General features: G+C 29.9%; 2 protein-coding genes across 2 annotated transcripts; one reads left to right on the top strand and one right to left on the bottom strand.

Moving 5' to 3' along the window:
- Positions 1-2,686: 2,686 nt before the first annotated feature.
- LOC125833980 (probable mediator of RNA polymerase II transcription subunit 26c) lies at positions 2,687-5,213 on the bottom strand. The gene is made up of 8 exons (XM_049513155.1): positions 4,814-5,213; positions 4,529-4,597; positions 4,369-4,451; positions 4,216-4,274; positions 4,050-4,096; positions 3,887-3,962; positions 3,567-3,704; positions 2,687-2,738 (listed from the first exon to the last, which is right to left on the bottom strand). Exons 1-7 carry the CDS (start codon positions 5,129-5,131, stop codon positions 3,601-3,603), a joined length of 756 nt encoding a protein of 251 aa, XP_049369112.1. The 5' UTR covers positions 5,132-5,213; the 3' UTR covers positions 2,687-2,738; positions 3,567-3,600.
- A 12,680-nt stretch (positions 5,214-17,893) lies between these two features.
- On the top strand, positions 17,894-19,091 carry LOC125833965 (UPF0496 protein At1g20180-like). Its single transcript, XM_049513138.1, has one exon. The coding sequence runs from the start codon at positions 17,899-17,901 to the stop codon at positions 18,955-18,957; it is 1,059 nt and encodes a 352-aa protein (XP_049369095.1). The 5' UTR covers positions 17,894-17,898; the 3' UTR covers positions 18,958-19,091.
- Positions 19,092-20,230: the final 1,139 nt, after the last annotated feature.

Raw genomic sequence — 20,230 nt, 5'->3', positions numbered from 1 at the left:
TAAATATCTTTTTATTTTCAAAAATTTTAGTTTTATATAAAAAAAATTATGTCAACAAATTTTATTTAAAAAATTAATATTTAATTAAGTTGAGTGACTTTCAAATATGATTCTGGAGATTGAAGTTGATGAAAGTCAAGTACACAAAAGAAATTATCATGATTGTGTGATTTGAAAATGAAAACTCTCGATCTTTCTTATGATTGGTGAGTGTTTTTACGTGATCTTAATTCTAACATTTATGTTTAGGGGCGTACCTACGTGGTTGTCATGGCCTCATGCAGGGCAGATCCACATGGGTTCCAGGGGTTTACCCGAATCCTCTCGACAAAAAATTATACTATATATATAAGGTAATCTTCTGTATTTATGTAGATATATATATTTTGAACCCCTTTAATGACAAGGAGAAACTAATAGCCTAGTGGTAGGTCCCCTTGAAATTAACCTTTATGTCAAGGGTTCAAATCCTTGTGTTAACGTTTTATTTTTTTATTTTTTATTTTCAGTTCCGTTTTTCACATTTTTTTTTAGTTTTTTTATCTTATAAAACATGCTAAAAGTGTGATTTTAAACCCAAAAAAAAATCAAGGATCCACCACTAAAACTATATACTACTACTTCCTTGAAATTTTGTTTTGTTGGCTTATATACACGTTTATACTTTTATTTTTCGAACCCCCTGAACGAAAATTCTAGATCCGCTACTGGCCTCATGGGCCCTCTCGATAAAACATTAATTATATGTATAGAGAAGATTGTCTATATATTGGTACACATGCTGATTTTGAACTACCTAAATCAAAGAAGAGAGATAGCCTACTGGTACTAGATTGCCCAACTTGGACCGCGAATAAAAAAGGGAAAGTACTAAATAATTTCATAAGTTGACATGTTATATCATCAACTTTTTCATTGAAGGTTAGATTTTGAATTTGAAAAAGAAGTGCAAGAAATGCATATGCTAATGTGTTTTTTTTTATTTTATCAAAACAACAATTAATAAGGTTATTTATTTAAAAGAACGATTAAAAATAAGGAGAAGAATCTCCAAAATCAATTGTAGTGATCTTATTTTTTGATAATTTATATTACGTACCCCATATTTGGTAGTTAAGCAAACATGCAATGGTCAAGATATTTCCATCTTATTATAGATGAACTAATTAATCGTTACTTTGAATTCCATTTGTTATCGTTATTTTCAAAGTTATTTCAAAGTCATGTTAGTTTTCTTTTTCACGAATCGATATTATTATTTTTTCCTATTAACGTCCTGAAAGAAAAACAGAGAGGGTACGATTCCACTAATTAATATTATTATTATTATTATTATATATATATATATATATATATATATATATATATATATCCAGGCCAAACAGTAGTAGAATTATCTTTTAGATATAGTAATTGGGATCCAACTTTGTTTTGACCGCACATTCTTTTTATCCTTAGAGGTCAAAACCATTTCCACCCACTTTATATATTGCCTTTCAATTGTTTCTTTTCCAAGTTGTTATCATTGGGGCGATGCTAGTTTATCAGTTATAAATTCAATCGAACTGAATAATTTTAAATCAAATTTCATCTTTATTTTTAAAATTCAAATCATGATTTTGTCCCTCCAATTATCATTTATCATTTCATTAGGTAGGAATTCTGAGCTTCTAGTTAGAAATTGTTGAGATCTACTCTACATAAAAGATCATTTTTTTACATATGTTATGGATATAGGCTAGCTTTAAATGTAGTATAAAGTCATATCGATCTATCTCTCATGACTTGTAGATGGTAATTTATCAATTTTAATTAGTTCATGTCTCATCTGTGGCGCTTAACTTAAGGATATTTCTGTTTGAAATTCACTTATCAGATTTAAAAAGACTCATTTTCACACAAATACTACAATTGAAGATAATTTTTAAATATAGATATAGCATCACCATAATATCTCACTTTTGTGCAAAATAAATAACCCTATAACAAGCTCCTAGAACTTATTTACTAAGAACATATACTCTTCATAGAGTAGATATTAAACAAGAACTCCATATAGTCAAATAGAAACTACTAGTCCTAATCATGAACAAGGTAGGGTTTCCATAAAATAATAAAATATGTACACTTGCATATAGTGAAGTGGCTTCCATATACAAGGTAGGGTTTCCATAAAATAATAAAATATGTACACTTGCATATAGTGAAGTGGCTTCCATATTATCCCCCATCCCCTATAGGCTTTAGCTACAAAGCAACTACTACTACTATATAAGTATCTTGTAGCTAGTAGTCCACATGAAGAAGAGCAATGCATCTAGTCATGAAAACACAACAATAACTTCACTAATCAACTAATGCATCACATGGCTGGAGTCCAAATTAAATAATATTCCATGTCTCAAATTATGTGACACGTCTCGTTTTTCGAGAGTCAAACAATACAGTTTAGGTTTGATCGAGAATTTACACATAAATCTTCAAATTTTTTTGAAATAAAATTTATATATTTATAAACTACATAAAAAGTACTAGAAGTCACAATAATTTATCAAACTTCTTTTCTTCTTTCTTAGAGTCAGTTAATGTCATGTGACTTAGCTCAGTCCATTGCATGTGTACATGACTGGTGACAAAGTTACATAACACCAATTATATATATCCTCATAAGAACTTGGCATGTACATCATTTGGTAGATTTAGTCTTTGCTTCTCTCAATTGCATCAAGTGTTTGTACCTGCAAAGTTGATAATATATACTCCCATAGGCCATAAGTTCATGAACTGTATGGAGTAGTGCCATACCATCCATCCGGTCATAATACGTGATGTTTTTACTTTTTTATTTTAATTCAAAATGAATGGTATTTCACATCATCAAGAAAATACTATTTATATTGTTCTTTTCCAAATTTATCCATAGGAAAAATTCTTTTGATCAGAAAATTATGGTATTCGAACAAATTTACACACACTTTAATTAATTTTATAGGAAATCTTTTTACTTTTCATCAACATCAAGTTACTTTGTCCATCAAAGTTAAAATAGATAAGAAGACTGGAATTTGAACCTAACTCTTTAAGTCCTCACTCATTTCATTAAGCACTATAGCATGGGTGGATTTTTATGTAACCAAGAAGTTATATGTACTACTCCGTCATTACCTATTTTCTTAGCCCTTGTTGACCCGATACACCCCTTTAGAAAATTTTAATTAGATGTATATCTTATTAAACTAATTTTATTGACGATGCTTGAATACTAAACTAACTTTATTAGCGATAAAAAATTTTCTTTCAAAAATGAAGAGTTTTTCTTTGGTTCCCCAATCAGTGCCCAGAGCTCATATTGAAGCCTAGACCAAATCCGATCTCATGCACTGTAGGGTCTATTCGGGGGTGACGCTTCCAACAAAAAAAAAATTCATACCCAAGATTTAAACTCAAAACATCTAATTAAGGGTGAAACAATTTTACCAGAAAGAGTTTTATTGAAAGGATGTGATCAACTAAATTAAAAGTCAAAATGCAATAATTATGTTTATGAAATAAATGGTACTACTTACCACTTGCAGTCTATATAGTAGGGGAATTAATTGTCTACCAGTATTTTGCTTCAAATCCAGAAATGCTGTTAGCAACCACTGAGTTTTTGGGTTTGCCTACGTCTTCAAGGTCCACTTCTCTACTCCTTCCTATTTTGGCTTTTAGTATCATATAAAAAGTAACCACTATTTTAAGCCAAATATGCCATATTTAGAAACTTTATTTCTTTACTTCTTTTTTTATTTTGGCTTTTGTAGAAAAAAAAAAAAACTAAATGCAACAATAATAAATAAGTAATTAATGACAATTGTCTTTTATTAAAAAAACAAACAATATATACCATAATGTTCTTCTAGGTAATCCTCACGTAGGCGTTTTGACGATGGACTAATGCTGTTCTTCTTCTCTACGCTATGCTATTTTCATTTCACGGTTAATATTTACAAAATTCGAACGATAATAAATTGGAATTAAAAAAATATTGTTTTTAAAATAATAAATACCTTATGATCGCAATAAGATGATGAACCATTCGAAATATTCACTCCATCTTTGAAATCATCTTGAAGAGTTTTAAAAGTTTTCAAATAAAAATTAATGATTGTTCTAAATAATTTCATCACCAAGTGATGGAAAATTAAAATGTTGTCTAATATTATGATTATGTACCTGTGTCTTCCACTAGTGTATTTAATCTCACCCATTCATCAACAATATCTTTCCATCTCCTATAAAATTACCCAAAAATTGGTTCTATATTTAATTTAAGTTAATTATACAGAAGAAAATAAAATTAAAAGTGTTAAGAAGAAGGAAAGAAACCTGATTAGTAGTTTAACGAGCCTTCTTACTTCATTTGATGAATGCTTTCGCAGTTTATTTACATGCCTTCCAATATCCGTTTTCTTAAAAATATAAAACACATATATATAAAAAAATAAAATAATAATAATAGTAAAATCATGATAGTTAATTAAATTACCTCAAGAACTTTGAAATTAATGTCCATTTCAGCAAGACTTTGAAGCTGATCAACCAAGCAATTCTCAGACTGAAAATTCCAAAAGGACTTTAATCTTAGCAAAAAGTAAATGAAGCTCGTCAAATTAGGTGTTACGCCTAAGTCACGCCCCAAAAACTAATGATGATTCCACATCGGGCCGGGCCAAGAACCTGGGCTCCTTGACAAATTTTTTGAATTAGTTTTTGTGGGTGTGAGTTAGTCCCGAAACTTAATTTGACAAAACCCAAAGACTAAAAAAGAAACCTGATTTGGGATTTCAAAATGGTTCTTGATTCTGAGGATTTTGTTGATCTCTACATCTTCTTCATTACTTTTTTCCTCTGTTTTTAACTTGTGATCATCATCAATATTTCTCTCAATTTTTTTTGGGATTTCATAATTTCTATCAGAATTAGAATTGTTAGAAAGCAGAGGAGCATAGAGTTTCTCAACAATGGCGTCTCTTCGACTGCGAAGCTCATTTCCATGATCAAGAATAGCTACAGAAATGGCTGTGTCAATTAAACTCCATAAGTCCACACTTGAATTCTTCAAGATTGAACGTAATTCATCCAATTCCATGTTTTTTTAATTATTATAAGAAAGAAGATGTGTTTACTACTAAGAAACAGAGCAGAAGGGAAAGAGAGAAAACAGAGTTTGGGACAGAGTAAAATGGGGACATATTAATGTGAATAAGGTTTAAAAGGCTTTTTGTAGCTTTGGAACACATTCTATGTTTTTGTTTTGTCATTAATCACTACTACAATGTTTTCTTTGCTTAGTTTCTACTATACTAAGAGGTCTACACTATAAATAATAAATAATTATTGTATTATGTATCAAATCAATAAATACATGATATGATTTTTTTTTATATATAATTTTTAAAAACTTAACTATAGTTGATTAACTTGCATTTTCACCAACACTTAATTATGATAAGTTTAACATAATTTGATGTAAATATTCAATGAGAATAAGTAATTCTCTACAAATATCAGGTAATATTTGTTATAATATGCAATATGCTTTATTTTCAAGATTATAAACCTCTCATTTTTATCAAAAGTTACTTATAAAATGTTGTATAACTTCAATTTATACTTATATATATACACACTATTATTATTTTAAAAAAAAAAAACTACAGACAAATTATGTAGCTAAATCGAAAAATTCATTGTTGATCTTATATAGAGATGGATTAATGATATATTATTGAAAACTTATGTTAGTTAAGAAATTTAATAATGAATTAATGACAAAGTTCATTGCTAATTTTAGTTTTTATAATGCACCAATAACTTTATTTTTATGAATTATCGATACGAGTTTATCATCACATTTCATTTGTTTCAGCAATATTTCCTAATGTCTTCTTGCCATGAACTTTTTAGTTTCGAAAATTAGAGAAGCAACTTGTCTACTGTGATAACTCTTCTCTTTTATAATAAGATCACATGGATGGTTAGTCCAACCTTTAAATAACTTACGAGTTTAAATCCACCCAACAAGGGTACAATTTACTATCGATATCTCCCTTTTAGACATTAGTCTATGAGTTTGTTGAGGTGTTATGATTGTTCATAATCTGAAAATGTAAAAAATATGTATTGAATCGTCAAATGAGTCGCGTTAAGAAAATTCAAAATTAGGTAATATGTATTGGGCCCTTTCATGTGCCCTCAAAAGGTACTATGTGGCGAGTTTAGGTATCAAATAAATTTAGAGTTCGGCTTCGATACAAGGAGTTTTTATGCGAAGAGAAGAATTGGATTGGATTGGATTGTTGGGTATCGAAATGGGTCAATTGGTGATTTTATGGTCTCAGCCAAAATTGGGCACAATCTTGGCTGAAAATTAGCTCAACTTTTGGATATAAATTGGGATACTTACATAATTACCCGCAAAAATCAAATTAATTATCCTTGACCATTCTTTATTTTTATGTCCATTAAACGGAAATTTTACACAAATTTCATAGTGTTAAAAATTAATTACTTTATATTCCAATTCTTAATCAAATTACAAAAATCCCTTAAATTTGGTGGAATCCGGATACATCTCAAAACGTTCTTGTTATATCGCGTTCCGGTTTCGAATACATTGATCAACGTCCCGATACATTGCGTCTCGATTTCGAATAAATCACTCAACATCTCGATACATCGTGTAAAGTGATGTATCCGACCGATACATCGCCGTAAAGTGATGCATCCAAGAGTAGGGAGACAATAGGGATTTTTGTAATTTTTTCAAATAGTAAATTTTTTTAGAGAATATGATAAAATAAGTTGTGTATTTAGGTATTTTTTTCCTCACCCTTTCTCTACCATTGTATGTACATTTTTATGGATTCGCCTCCTTTCTGTTTTTGACATTGAAAATATAAAAAAGGAAAAATTACGCGGTTAAGCAAACTTATACTACTTAATTACTGATCATAACTATAGTTTGCTATAATTACCACTCTCGACTAACATTAACCATTAATTATGAGGGTTGACTTTGAATTTGTATAATTAGCCACATTTGTAAGATTCACCACATTTGTATAATTCGCAACTAACAACTCTTCGTTTGATTTGTATTTGTATACGATGGTTTGTATTTGTATATGACGATGATTTCCTTTGGTTTTCAGTTTTGTCATCATATATATTCAATCTTTTTGTGTATAACTTTTTAAAGTTTGTATAAACGTATAGTTTTTGGATTTTGTATAATATAATTTATATAATGTAATTTGTATAATATATTTTGTATAATTGTTTAAAGTTCATATGTTTATGTTTGTATCAATTCATTTTTTTTTTAGTTTTATCATATTTGTATAATTCTAGACTTTATATTTACTCAATTATACAAAAACACGCGAATTATACAAACGTACCTGCGAATTATACAAATTTTTGCCCTCTCTCTCCGCTTCTCTCCTCCCTCTTCCAATCTCACTCTCCTCTCCCAATCTCGCTCGCCTCTCTCCTCCCTCTCCCAATCTCACTCACCAGATTATACAAATATATATGTATAATATACAATTATCTAACCGATATACATATACAATTCACCTCTCTCCCACTCTCATCCCTCTCTCTCTCGCCTCTCTCCTCCCTTTCCCAATCTCGCTCGCCACTCTGTTCCCTATAACATGTAGCTACGAATCGTAATTAACAAACTATAGCTATGAAGCATAATTAGGCTATTTTTGAGTGACTATATGCGAAAGTTCCTCTATAAAAAATATCTATATATTTAAGTCTTAAAAGATGATTGCACATAATTTTAAAGGGAGAAACATATAATATAAAGGGAAAATTGTACATAATGGCAAAATATTAATTCAAATTAAATGGTATAACCACACTTTGATTTAATTGTGCCCTATAGCAAATTGTTTGCCAGTCGCCTCTCTCCCTCAAACTCTCGCTTGCCACTCTCCTCTCTCGCTCGCTCTCTCTGTCGCTCGCCTCTCTCGCTTTATCCAACAGAAATGTATAAATTGTGTTTCTGTTTGTATAAAGCCTGAGAAAATTGTATATACACATGCAAATACATATATATTCGTCTTATACACTTATAATCATACAATAAAAATATTCCCCTGTCCAATTAATTCTCTTTTGCCTTTCTCTCTTTCTCGTTTTATACAAACACAGATTATACAAATATAATGTATAATTTATGTTTGTATAATGTATAATTTATGTTTGTATAAAGCGAAAGAGAGCGATTTTTGATATACAAATATTTTTGTCAACAATTTATACAAACGAGAGGCTAACAACAATTTATACAAATGGCCTGCCAACAAAATTATACAAATCTGAAGAGGAGCCAACGAATTATACAATTGCTTCTTTTTTGTATATATGTATAGCGAAATAGACATAGCTTTCAATTGTATATGTATAGCGAATTATACATATATATGTTTGCTATGGAGCGCAATTATGCAAACTTTGCTATAACATACAAATATGATTTTTTTGTTTGCTATATGTGAAAGTTGCTCTAATATAAAACATACGCATTTCGTTTCAAAATATATGATTGTCCCATTTCACTCTTTCAAATCAAACGATCTTTTTGTCTTTTTTCCTTTCAATGTAAAGATAATTACAACTTACAATATATGATATTTAATTTACGTGTGGTTTCAAACATATGCAATTTACATTTTCTTTTAAAAAGGTAATATTTAATGGGAAAATTACCTTATTAGATGTATATTCATATCATATATATTAAATTCTTCGTATACTTTTAAATTATTATGTATCTTATCATTAATTAAGAGTTTTCTACCATATATTGAGAAATATATGTCTACATACACGTCTTTTTGCTACTAAATACACTAAAATAGGGAGAGATGCGAGTGAGATTGAGAGGGAAGTGAGCGAGATGGGGAGGAAGATAGTTACGTATCCCAGTTTGGTAGATACATGTGAATCATACTAGATACACACTAGATATATGTATTTGTATGTATTTGGTGTGATTCACATGTATCTAAACACTAGATAGACAAGAGCGGCGAATGAGATGAGAGGAAGGCAAGCGAGATTTGTCTATCTATTCCACATACATGTGAATCTACTTAGATACAATGTATCTAGAACAACTTACATCTAATTTTGATTTATATATCCTGAGATACATGTATATGGATGCAGAATCTGATAAGATTCATAATATTATAAATTAGAATATATCTAAATAATTAGCTCATAAACTAGTAAAATTTTTGTAAGTTATAATGCGGCCCTTTTAGCTTTTCACTCACTTTTGAACTGTAGTGTCGATGGAGAACAAAAACCCAACAAAAATCTTCAATAATTAGAAAATATTAATTATTAATTTGACCCTTTTTTCTTTACCTTGCTACTTCAGATTTTTCTCTAGTTGTCATTTGTCAATTAACGTTTTTCTTATATGTAAAAAAATTGGAAAAATTACATAAATAATCATAAAACTTAAAATAATTACATGTTTATATTTCAATACAAAGTAATTTAAGAAATACACATTCTTTAAAAAGAATTTTACTTCCCATACACCTATTCTTTAAGGCTGATAATTTTCGCTTAATTGATACTAAATCAATATCATATATTGTATTGGTATCACTAAGGCTGATAATTTTGCTTAACTGATACAAAATCAGTATATATATTGTATTGGTATCATTAAAGTTTCTTGTTTAGAAATTACTCATTACTCATTACTCATTAGTCAATGATACTATAAGAGTATATGTATATTGTTGTTGTGGTATCATTAAGGTATTTTGTTTAGAAATTACTCATTAGTCAATGATACTATAGGAGTATTGTAACGACCAGGTTTTGTCGTTATAGAAAATTCAACGGGGAAAAATTTTGGGCCAAAAACTTTTTCGTAGTATCTTGAGTTTTTCCAACCTAGTCCAAATTTGGACGAAATCAGAGTCATTAAGGTGTAGGGAAATGTGGTAACAATCGGGTGACTTATTTATGATTTTGATTACATGAGTAGTTAGATAAGTCGTTAAGGAATCCGTACGACTTTACAGAATTGAATTCGGGTGAGTAGAACTCCCGGAATCGATCTTAACGTGAACGATATTTTTTTAGCGTCGTTGGTTAAAGGTGTGTTGTAAAATGGGAGTCTTGGAATTATTAAAATAGCTCACTGTTTCGTGCAAGCCGCTTTGGCAGTGGTTTTGGTCGCTTTGGCGGAGCCGTTGTAGCGGGGTGAGGGCCGTTGTGACGAACCAGACGCGACTTAAAGTCGTAAATAAACCCCAAGACGTCTTTATTCTGCACTTTTCAGTTTTTAGAGCTAAGGAACGTACCCCAGGCGATTCTTGACAGTTTTTCACCATTCTTGAGGTTAAAAGTAAGGTTTTAACTCCCCGAATCCATTTTTTGATCCGTACGTAGAATGTAATCTAATGGGTAAATCTCGATGGGGGAGGGTTTTGATCTATTATCTATGGTGGAAAAAGTCCTAACTTGGATACTTGGGATCATGAGTATGATCTAGGGTTGTTATAATTGTTAGTAATCTGAGTAATTAGTGATTATTTATTGATTCTTGTATTATATTGATTGTTTGTAGACCAAGAACAAGCGGAACGAATCCGGAAATTAAAGGGAAGGATCAAGTTTCTTAGGGTTTCAAGCTAAGCTTGTTTCAAGGTAGGTGATGGTTGTGATTCTATGATTATGTGATGTATGTTTATTCTTGATTCACTATGATACATGTTTGTATGCGAATGTTGCATTATTGATCACATTAATTAATTGTAAATGAGGATATATGAATGATGAATGCCATGAATCATGACTTGATTGTATGATTATAAGAATGTACTTTGTGATTGTGATTGTGGCTTGTTGAATGGATCGGGTGTTGCGTTTCGACACACTAACTTGGATCGGTTGCCACGATCCGACATAATTATGGGATCGGTTGCCACGTTCTGACATAATCATTGGATCGGGTACCACGTTCCGGTATGCTAACAGTTTGGGTTTGAGTTCCATGAGAGGACCAATGACTTGACATAATTGTATATCTTGGTAAATGTAAAATTGTTCATTGTTTGTAAAATGATGATAATATTGTATATGTTCGGTGTATGCATGTTATTGTATTGTTGTTTTGACTTATTTATGTTGCACTTAGTGGGATAGCCGCGTGATCCTACCAGTACACTGTGGTTGTGTACTACACTTGCTCTTTCTTTGTTGAGTACAGGGAATCTTCAGGCTGCTATTGACAGACCTCACTTAGAAGATTAGTGATCACTTAGAATTCAAGGGTGAGCCAGTGCTTCCGGGCTGCCATAAGTTCTCTTTCTGTCTATGTCCACCTTTCGGACTTAGACTTTCTAGTTAGTTATTAGTACATTAGTTTGGGGTTGTAACCCTTCTTGTTTAGATTTATGGATCTTGTTAGAGTTTTGGTACATTGACTTTCAGGTTCTAGGTGTTACTTCCGCATTTGTTTAGTTGCTAGACTATTGTTTTGGAGTTTATGGGAACTCTCTATTTCTTTCCTTAGCATTTAACTTGCTTCCGTAACTTAAATGCCTTAGTATTTTTGATTTAGTTGGTTAGCTAATTAGCATAAATGGTTCTCCCACCGGAGGGTTAGTGTGAGTGTCAATCACGATGGTCTGGGTCATGACAAGTATATATATATTGATTTAGTATCAATTAAGCGAACTTATCAACCTTAATGATCCCAATACAATATATGGTATTGATTTAATATCAGTTAAGCGAAATTAGTTGAGGGTATATAGTGTAATTATTTAGGGTATGAATGGAAAGGGGTATATGTTTGCAATTATTTTGCTTTTATAGGTATTTGCTTAATTTTCCCTGTAAAATTCTAGTTTGTGTTTCAATTTCTAACAATTCCAAAGGATATTTTTGTAAGGAAAAAATTATGCTACATATCTTTACATATCCCGTTATCACTAAATCGTAGATCATTCATACAAATTAAATTCTCATCTTAATTTGTTACTTTAACTATAATAAATTAATATAATTTTATATAAACATCTCATAGAGATAATTTTTTATTGTAATATATGAAGTGTAAGGCTATTTATTTTAATTCATAATGATTATTGGCTATATCTAAAGAAAAAAGGGGAGGGGATTAGGACGCTGACATGGATGCCAAGTAGGAAAAACGTGGAATTATGTAAGCATAAATCCTAATTAAAGAAAGAAGACGTGTGAAAAATGTACACTTTGATAAACCAGGGGCGGATTTAGGGCGGTGAACGAGTTTTGGAAATTCAATATCTTTTGTATAGGTCTTGTATAAAGATTTGATTTCTCTTGAACATATATATAATAAAAAAAATAAGTAAAATCACGTAAAATTATAGAATTGAAATTTTGAATCTGTTTTGCGATAAGCACTAATAACTTCATCAGCTATGACAACCACATTGAACCCTCCACTCAACTCCCACAATTATTTAATTAGTAGTATTTTTTTAGATCCTACCTGTCTTTATATGAGGAAGCCACGTGTATTATTATATACTCTTTGCGTAGAGCAAGACATATATATATATATATATATACACGTAGACAGATGCATGGAATGTAAAGTTACGTTGGGGGAGTAATATCCTTGAAGCAACGTAACTGTTTTCGTAACCATAACAGTATTTCCTTAAATTTCCCTAACATAATATTATGTCATATGTTTCATCCTTCTCCTACTTTGCTTGCAACTTTCTTCATTCATACTTGCCTATTAACCATGCATTTCTAGTACCTTTTTTTAAAAAAAAAGTTATATATATCGTGTCATCAGATCAACAAAACTTAAAAAGAGATTAAGGGAAGGAGGGGCACAGGCGAACCTAGGATTTGAAGACTTCGGGTGCACCAAATACGATCTCTAAGCAAAACTTAAAATAAACATAATGAATTAACATTTTAGCTAGATTCAAACCCTAGTCTAACAGGTAGTTCCCATACCTTATCCCAACAACACAAGAACACCTCATATGTTTGAATGGGTGGATAGTTAATTATATCCTAGTTTCTGTCAGTTTCTCAAGATAGATATACATATATACACATGGATTTTTTCGAAGTTAATGGGTGCGCATGTTCCCCCACTTAATAAGATAGGTCCGCCTCGGGGGAGGGGGGGGGGGGGGGAGGAGGTAAATAATTGCTCGTTAAGTTAAATTGCTAAAGTAATTTTCCTTGTCAAATTTAGGGGGAATTTTATGTACTTAGTGATTTTGCACAACCAGACACCGGAAATAAATATCGACAAGACATAAAAAAGGAGAAATATAAAGTACTGAGAAATGGAAGACGCAATAAACAAACCTTTATACACATGTACCTATATATGATTGTATGTATGTATACTTACAATGGTTCCAAAATTTTTGTTATGCATATATCAACTACATAATAGATAGTTTTAACAATGTTCTCTGTTTCAATTTATGTAATGTTATTTGACTTGACTTGACATAACACTTAATAATGTAAGAAAAACTTTTGAAATTTGTGATCTAAAACAAGTTATATATAGATGTTTGAGTGACTATATATAAATTATCGTATTAAGGATAAATGAGCATTTTAAAGTTAAATTATTACTAAATATAAAAAATTGTGTCAAGACGGAGAAAGTAATACTTTTATTACATAATAAATCATGGCAATAAATTGGAAAAAGGGTAAATCACATAAATATGCTATATTAAAAAAATATTTACCATCTATGACAATATAACTTTTTTAACTTAATATAACATTTTTTTGGAATTGAAAATGTTGTATAGTTTTTCTCTTCGCTTCCTCCTCTTCTTTTTTTTATTCTTCTTCTTTGTCTCTTTCTCCGTCATTTTTCTTCTTCTTCTTTTTGTTCTTTTTCTTCTTCTTTAAAATTTTCATTTAATTAACTATCCTCAAATTAATATTTGCTCATATTTTACTATCTTTACTCAAGAACATGACGAGAAGAGGAACAGAAAAACTAAAAATTTGTATAGAAATATGTTTTCAAGCAGAAATTCAAATCTCTAAAATTACAGCGGTAAGAGTTCACCATTGATAGTCATTATAAAGCTTCAAATTTTAGATTCATTATTTGAATTTTACGAATTTGTGATTAGTTTGGATAGGTTGTTACTATAAATAATTGAAAATGACGTTTGTAGTTTATATCTCAATTTTGAGAGGGTTTGGTTAAGTTTATAATTGGTAACACACTTATACTACATTTATAATACATGCACATTACATTTTTAATACATATTGCAAATATCACTCGTGTTCTTAGTGATACAAATCAAAATAATTTATAAGACACATATAGTACATGTTTTATTCAAAAATAATACAAGCTTAATTCAGTTTATCTTGTCTTTCGTTAGTTACGTTTTTCATTTATTCTTAATTTTCTCTTCTAATTCAACTTTAATACTATGTAATACACTTTTAATGCAAATTTAAATCATTTTGTAGTTTATTATTTGTTACTATTAGATTACTTGTTTAATTCATTATTGATATAAGTTTAATTCACTTTAAAGATCATTGTCTGGTCTTTCATCGGTTACATTTTTTATTCATGCTTTACTTCTCTCTTCTAATTCAACTTTAATATTTGTGTAATACAAGTTAATTCATTTTTCAGTTTATTGGTTAATTTGTTACGATTGAATTACTTGTTTAATTCACTATTGATACAAGTTTTATTCAGTTTACAGATCACAAAATGCTCTTTCGTATGCTACATTGCATTCATGTTTAATTCGCTTCTAATTCAACTTTAATATGTGTGTAATACATTTTTAATTCAAGTTTAATTCATTTCGCAGTTTATTATGTTTCTTCATTTGTTACGATTAATTACTTGTCTAATTCATTATTGATACAAATTTTATTCAGTCTACGAATCATTGACTGCTCTTTTGGTTGCTACATTTTGCATTCATATTTATTTCTCTTCTAATTCAATTTTAATTCAAATTTAATTCAAGTTTAATTCATTTTGTAGTTTATTGGTGATGCGTAGAAAAAAAACATGACTAATCTGGTCATGCTGATTTAAATCAATTTATAAGACATGTATAATATATGTTTATTCATTAACAATATATTTATAATACATTTTGCAGACTTCACTCTCTTTTTAGTGATCCCAATCAAATTATAATTTATAATACATGCATAATACATTTTTAATACATATTGCAGACATCATTCCAATTTAGTACAATCTTTAAAAACAACATACATAATAACTTTTAGGGGCTAATTTTTTATAAGAGCTACATATTCGTTAACGTTTATTTTGATTCATATCATTTCTTGTACCACATTAAATATTGAAGGATCATTAATAATACATATTGCAAACATCACTCATGTTCTTAGTGATACAAACCAAAAATAATTTGTAAGACACATATAATAGATGTTTTATTCTTGAATAATACATTTATAATACATATTGCATGCTTCACTCCTTTCTTACAAATGCCAACAAGAATAATTTAGGTAACACACTAATAATACATTTATAAGACAAGCACAATACATTTTTAAATACATATTGCAACCGTCACTCATTTTCTTAGTGATACAAATCAAAATAATTATAAGACACATTTAATATAAATTTTATTCATGAACAATATATTTATATATAGTAATACATCTTGCAAACTTCACTCTCTTCTTAGTGATACCAACCAAATGATTTAGGTAACACACTTATAATACATTTATAATACATGCACACTACATTTTTAATACATATTGCAAACATCACTCACTCATGTTCTTAGTGATACAAACCAAAATAATTTATAAGACACATATAATACTTGTTTTATTCATGAATAATACAAGTTTAATTTAGTCTATAGATCATTGTCTTGTCTTTCGTTACTTACACTTTTCAATCATTCTTAATTCTCTCTTCTAATTCAATTTTAATAATGTGTAATACACTTTTAATGCAAATTTAATTCATTTTGCAGTTTATTGGTTGATTTTGTTACTATGAAATTACTTGTTTAATTCATTATTGATACAAGTTTAATTCACTCTATAGATCAACGTCTTTCATCGGTTACGTTTTTTTATTCATGATTAATTCTCTCTTTCAATTCAACTTTAATATTTTTGTAATACACTTTTAATACAAGTTTAATTCATTTTACTGTTTGTTGGTTGATTTGTTACGATTAAATTACTTGTTTAATTCATTATTGATACAAATTTTATTCCATTTAAGGATAATAAGATGCTCTTTCGTTTGCCACATTTTGCATACTCCATAATATCTGGTAATATTGAATCATTAAGGTCAAAGAGAAACCAAACTAAAGATGCTGGCGGTTTCACCACAACTTATTTTACTTAGTTGCTTCTCTTTATTTTGAGAGATCGAAAAAGAGCTCATAAAAAGTGTGTAGAGAGAAAGAAAGGAAGAAAGAGTGTGCCAGAGAGAGAAAAAAAAAGAGCGAAAGAGAGAAAAAAAAGAGCGAGAGAGACAATTTAATAAAATACATAGTATTATTATATATTGCTATAAATGGTAATAATTAAAGAGTATATTTAAAATATATAATTATTTTTTAAAAGGGATCCACTCAAGTAATTAATCCTTGGAAAAAGTCAAAAAAAGGCATATAACAACCACCAGATATGATCATATCATATATCATCATCTGAAGAAATTAAAGGTGTCACATATTAGCCTTAAAGCTAGCAAACGTAAGATATCATCCTTAATTAAATTAAAACTGTATGTCTTTCTTGCAAGTGGGGCTTTAAAAAGGGCACTGCTCATGACAATTAACCTTGGACTTGCCTAATTTTGTGTACCATCAATTCTCTTATTTTATAATATAAGGTTTTAGAAAAGGAAAATGACTTGATGAGTTGGTCTCACGATTTCTTTGATATATTTCCATGTATTGAAGAAACTTGATAGACAGCTTGAGGATTTTTGAAGATGGTGGTAGGAGATGCAACGTGTGAAGCTTCCAAAGGTAATTAATTTACTAAATTCTTGTTGACGATTATTTATGATAATTTGGTTTAGTATGATTGAATCGATGAATCAATAATGTTTTACTTAATTTGTTGTTGTATATGTGGAAATTTTAGTATCCATTTATCCAACTTTCACCTTTTGAAGTAATGAAGGTTTTAGCAAGATCCCTATCGTATTAATAGAACTCCAAAAAGATACAATTAATCAAATGTCACATTAAAAACATATATGTTGTACACAAAACAAATGCATTCTAACATCACAAGTTAAGAATTATTTTTAGACTTTTATTATAGTTAAATCTTTTAAAAGCTATAATTTCCTAAATTTCCTTCTATATGTCTCATCGTATTAATTAATTACGAATTTCATGAGTTAATTTTGCACAAGATGCACGATTCTTAGTAGTTCAGTTAGTTGATTATCTGAATTTTCTTGGTGAGCATTCAATTCTCCACCTTGTAATCCCCTCCCCATTTCCTCTTCCTTACCTCATTTTTACAAAAAAAATCAAGTTTAACTTCTATATAGGCTAAAAGAAAAAAAAAATACAATATCAAGTCATTTAAACGATAGCTATTGTGTATAATAAGTGGAACTAGTTAGATTTAAAAAAAATATAAAAAACAAACGTGTTATAACAAATTAAATTACGTTATTCAAATACGTGTAAATGCATCTACGTGAAAAATTTAAAACTGTTTTCTATTTATTACTTGTACTTCTCTTTTTTAAATATCTTGATCTTGAATAAAGTGAATTTATTTGATTTTCCAGATAAGAAGAAAATGACAAGAGACACACAAAGAAGCCTAAATAATGTAAATGAGGAATACCTTGGAGCATTAAGAACAAAATCATATGATGATTTCATTACAAAAGCTCAATTACTTGTAAATGAACCATCATCTCCTAATTCTCAATTATGTCACATTAATACTTTCTCAAAAATCCTCCTTGATCCAAGCCAAGAAAAAATTACATCAATTCTTGAAACAACTATTTTTCAAGCCAAAAAATACAATCTCAAATCCCTTCTTACAAATTACTTTAATATAAGTGCGGACGCATCAAAATTCTGCAGTCAAATCCTTAAAAGCATAAGCCAAATTCAATCTCACTATGGTTTTATCGAACAAGTCCTTGACTCGGTCGATAATTGTTCCAATTTTGACCAATTTGGTTATCTAGTACTACTCGAGCTTCGAACTTTTATTATTCATAACAACCCCTTTTCTGAATTCAAAAAACAAGATTTTACGCAAATTAACGATGAATATTCATCAGTGTTACAATGTTTGAAGTCTAAGAAAAAAAGGGTGGTTAGGAAAATCAAATTGATCAAATGTGTCAACAAGACTTCAGGGGTATGTGTGACAGTGGCTTGTGGACTAGTTGTTGTGGCAGCATTGGTACTAGCAGCACATACATTTGCAGCAATAGTCATGGGACCGGCGATTTTAACCCTACCTTTAAAGCCATTTAAGAAAAAATTTATGAGTTTTCCATTCTTGAAATGTGGATTTTTAAGAAAAGTTGGAGATCAACTTGACGTTGCAACGAAAGGTACTTATATTTTGAATAGAGATTTTGACATGATTTCTAGGCTTGTGGATAGACTCCATGATGAAATTGATCATAATAAGGAAATGATACAATTGTGTTTGGACAAAAGGGAAGATAGAGTTTCATTGGAAGTGTTGAAGGAGTTGAAGAAGAGTAATATTGGATTCAAGAAACAAGTGGAGGAACTTGAAGAACATGTTTATTTATGTCTTTTAACGATTAATCGTGCAAGAGCTTTGGTAATTAAGGAAATTGCAAAATCATGTGGGGATAAAAGTTAAGGTAGTAGCCAATAAAAAAGGCTTGTATATGATGATGATATTATTCTTTGATTAAATTTGTAAATATGAGTTATTCATGTAAATAGCTTCTTGAATGAAAAAAAAAAGAGGAGAAAGAAGCAAATAATACAAATTACACTAGTTTAGGGTCTAATTACATGTCTTCTCTTAAATTTTTGAAATTACATTTCGTCAGTGGCGGAGCTAGAATTTTGTCAAAGGGGTGTCAAAATATAAAGAAATAAAATCGTGTAGAAGCCAATAAGTGTCACTATGTAATATATAGACATAAAAAAAATATTTTTATTCTAGCTACACAATGTAATTTTCCTACGAAGCGGTGTCGGTCGACACCCCTTAACTACATGTGGCTCCGCCACTGCATTTTGTACCATATTTTGGTCATTATATACATGTATTTGGCGCATAAAGATGCATGTATCAAGCAAATACATCTATTTAAAATTGGAATGTAACTGAAACACACTAATCTAACCAATTATGTATCATATTTAAAATTAGAATGTAAGTGGAATGCACTAATCTAGGAGTAAATCACACGTCTAACAATTGTTGGGTATTTAGCAAGAGTTAATGGGAAATTGAGGGAAGATGAAAAGAGAGGAACTTGAAAAGTTGGAAACTTGAAAAGTCAAGTTAGGAACTTAAAAAGTCCTCTTATGCTTTAGTAAAAAGGCATTTGTCCCTTATCGGTGCCGGAAAGAAAAATAGAAGAGTTTAAGGGTGTGTTTGGTATGAAGGAAAATGTTTTCCTAGAAAATGTTTTCTTGGAAAACAAGTTGATTTTTGACTTATTTTCTCATGTTTGGTTGGTGAGTAGAAAATATTTTTCGAAAAAGATTTTAAGTGTTTGATTTATGAATGAAAAATGTTTTTGAAAAATTTCTTTTATTTTTACTAGAGTAGAAAATAATTGTTGAAATTGAAAATATTTTTTAAAAATAAACTTAATTTTTTTTGGGGGTGGGGAGTGGGGGGTGGGGGGGTCGAGGGTAGGGGATGAAAAATTGAAATTTTGAAGTTAAAAATATTTTTTAAAAACAAACTTAAAATTCTTTTTGGGGGGTGGGGGGGGGGGGCTGGGTGGGGGGGGGGCTGATAGGGGTTGGGTGGATGGGGGTCAAGGGTAGGAGTGAAAAAATTAAATTGTGAAGTCGAAAATATTTTTAAAAACAAACTTAAATTTTTTTTGGGGGGTGGGGGGCTGGTAGGGTGGGGGGGGGTCGAGGGTAGGGGTGAAAAAATGAAATTT

The sequence above is a fragment of the Solanum verrucosum genome, unplaced genomic scaffold (genome assembly GCF_900185275.1).
Source record: "Solanum verrucosum unplaced genomic scaffold, falcon-dt-bn FXZP01000108.1, whole genome shotgun sequence".
Lineage (NCBI taxonomy): Eukaryota > Viridiplantae > Streptophyta > Magnoliopsida > Solanales > Solanaceae > Solanum > Solanum verrucosum.
This window is presented reverse-complemented; position numbering and strand designations above follow the sequence as displayed.

Coding starts and splice junctions, on each gene's coding strand:
- LOC125833980 (XM_049513155.1), bottom strand. CDS start 5,131: ATGGAATTGGATGAATTACGTTCAATCTTGAAGAATTCAAGTGTGGAC. Junction 4,598..4,813: donor ATTTTGAAATCCCAAATCAG/GTTTCTTTTTTA, acceptor TGGAATTTTCAG/TCTGAGAATTGCTTGGTTGA. Junction 3,963..4,049: donor CATCTTATTGCGATCATAAG/GTATTTATTATT, acceptor AAATGAAAATAG/CATAGCGTAGAGAAGAAGAA.
- LOC125833965 (XM_049513138.1), top strand. CDS start 17,899: ATGACAAGAGACACACAAAGAAGCCTAAATAATGTAAATGAGGAATAC.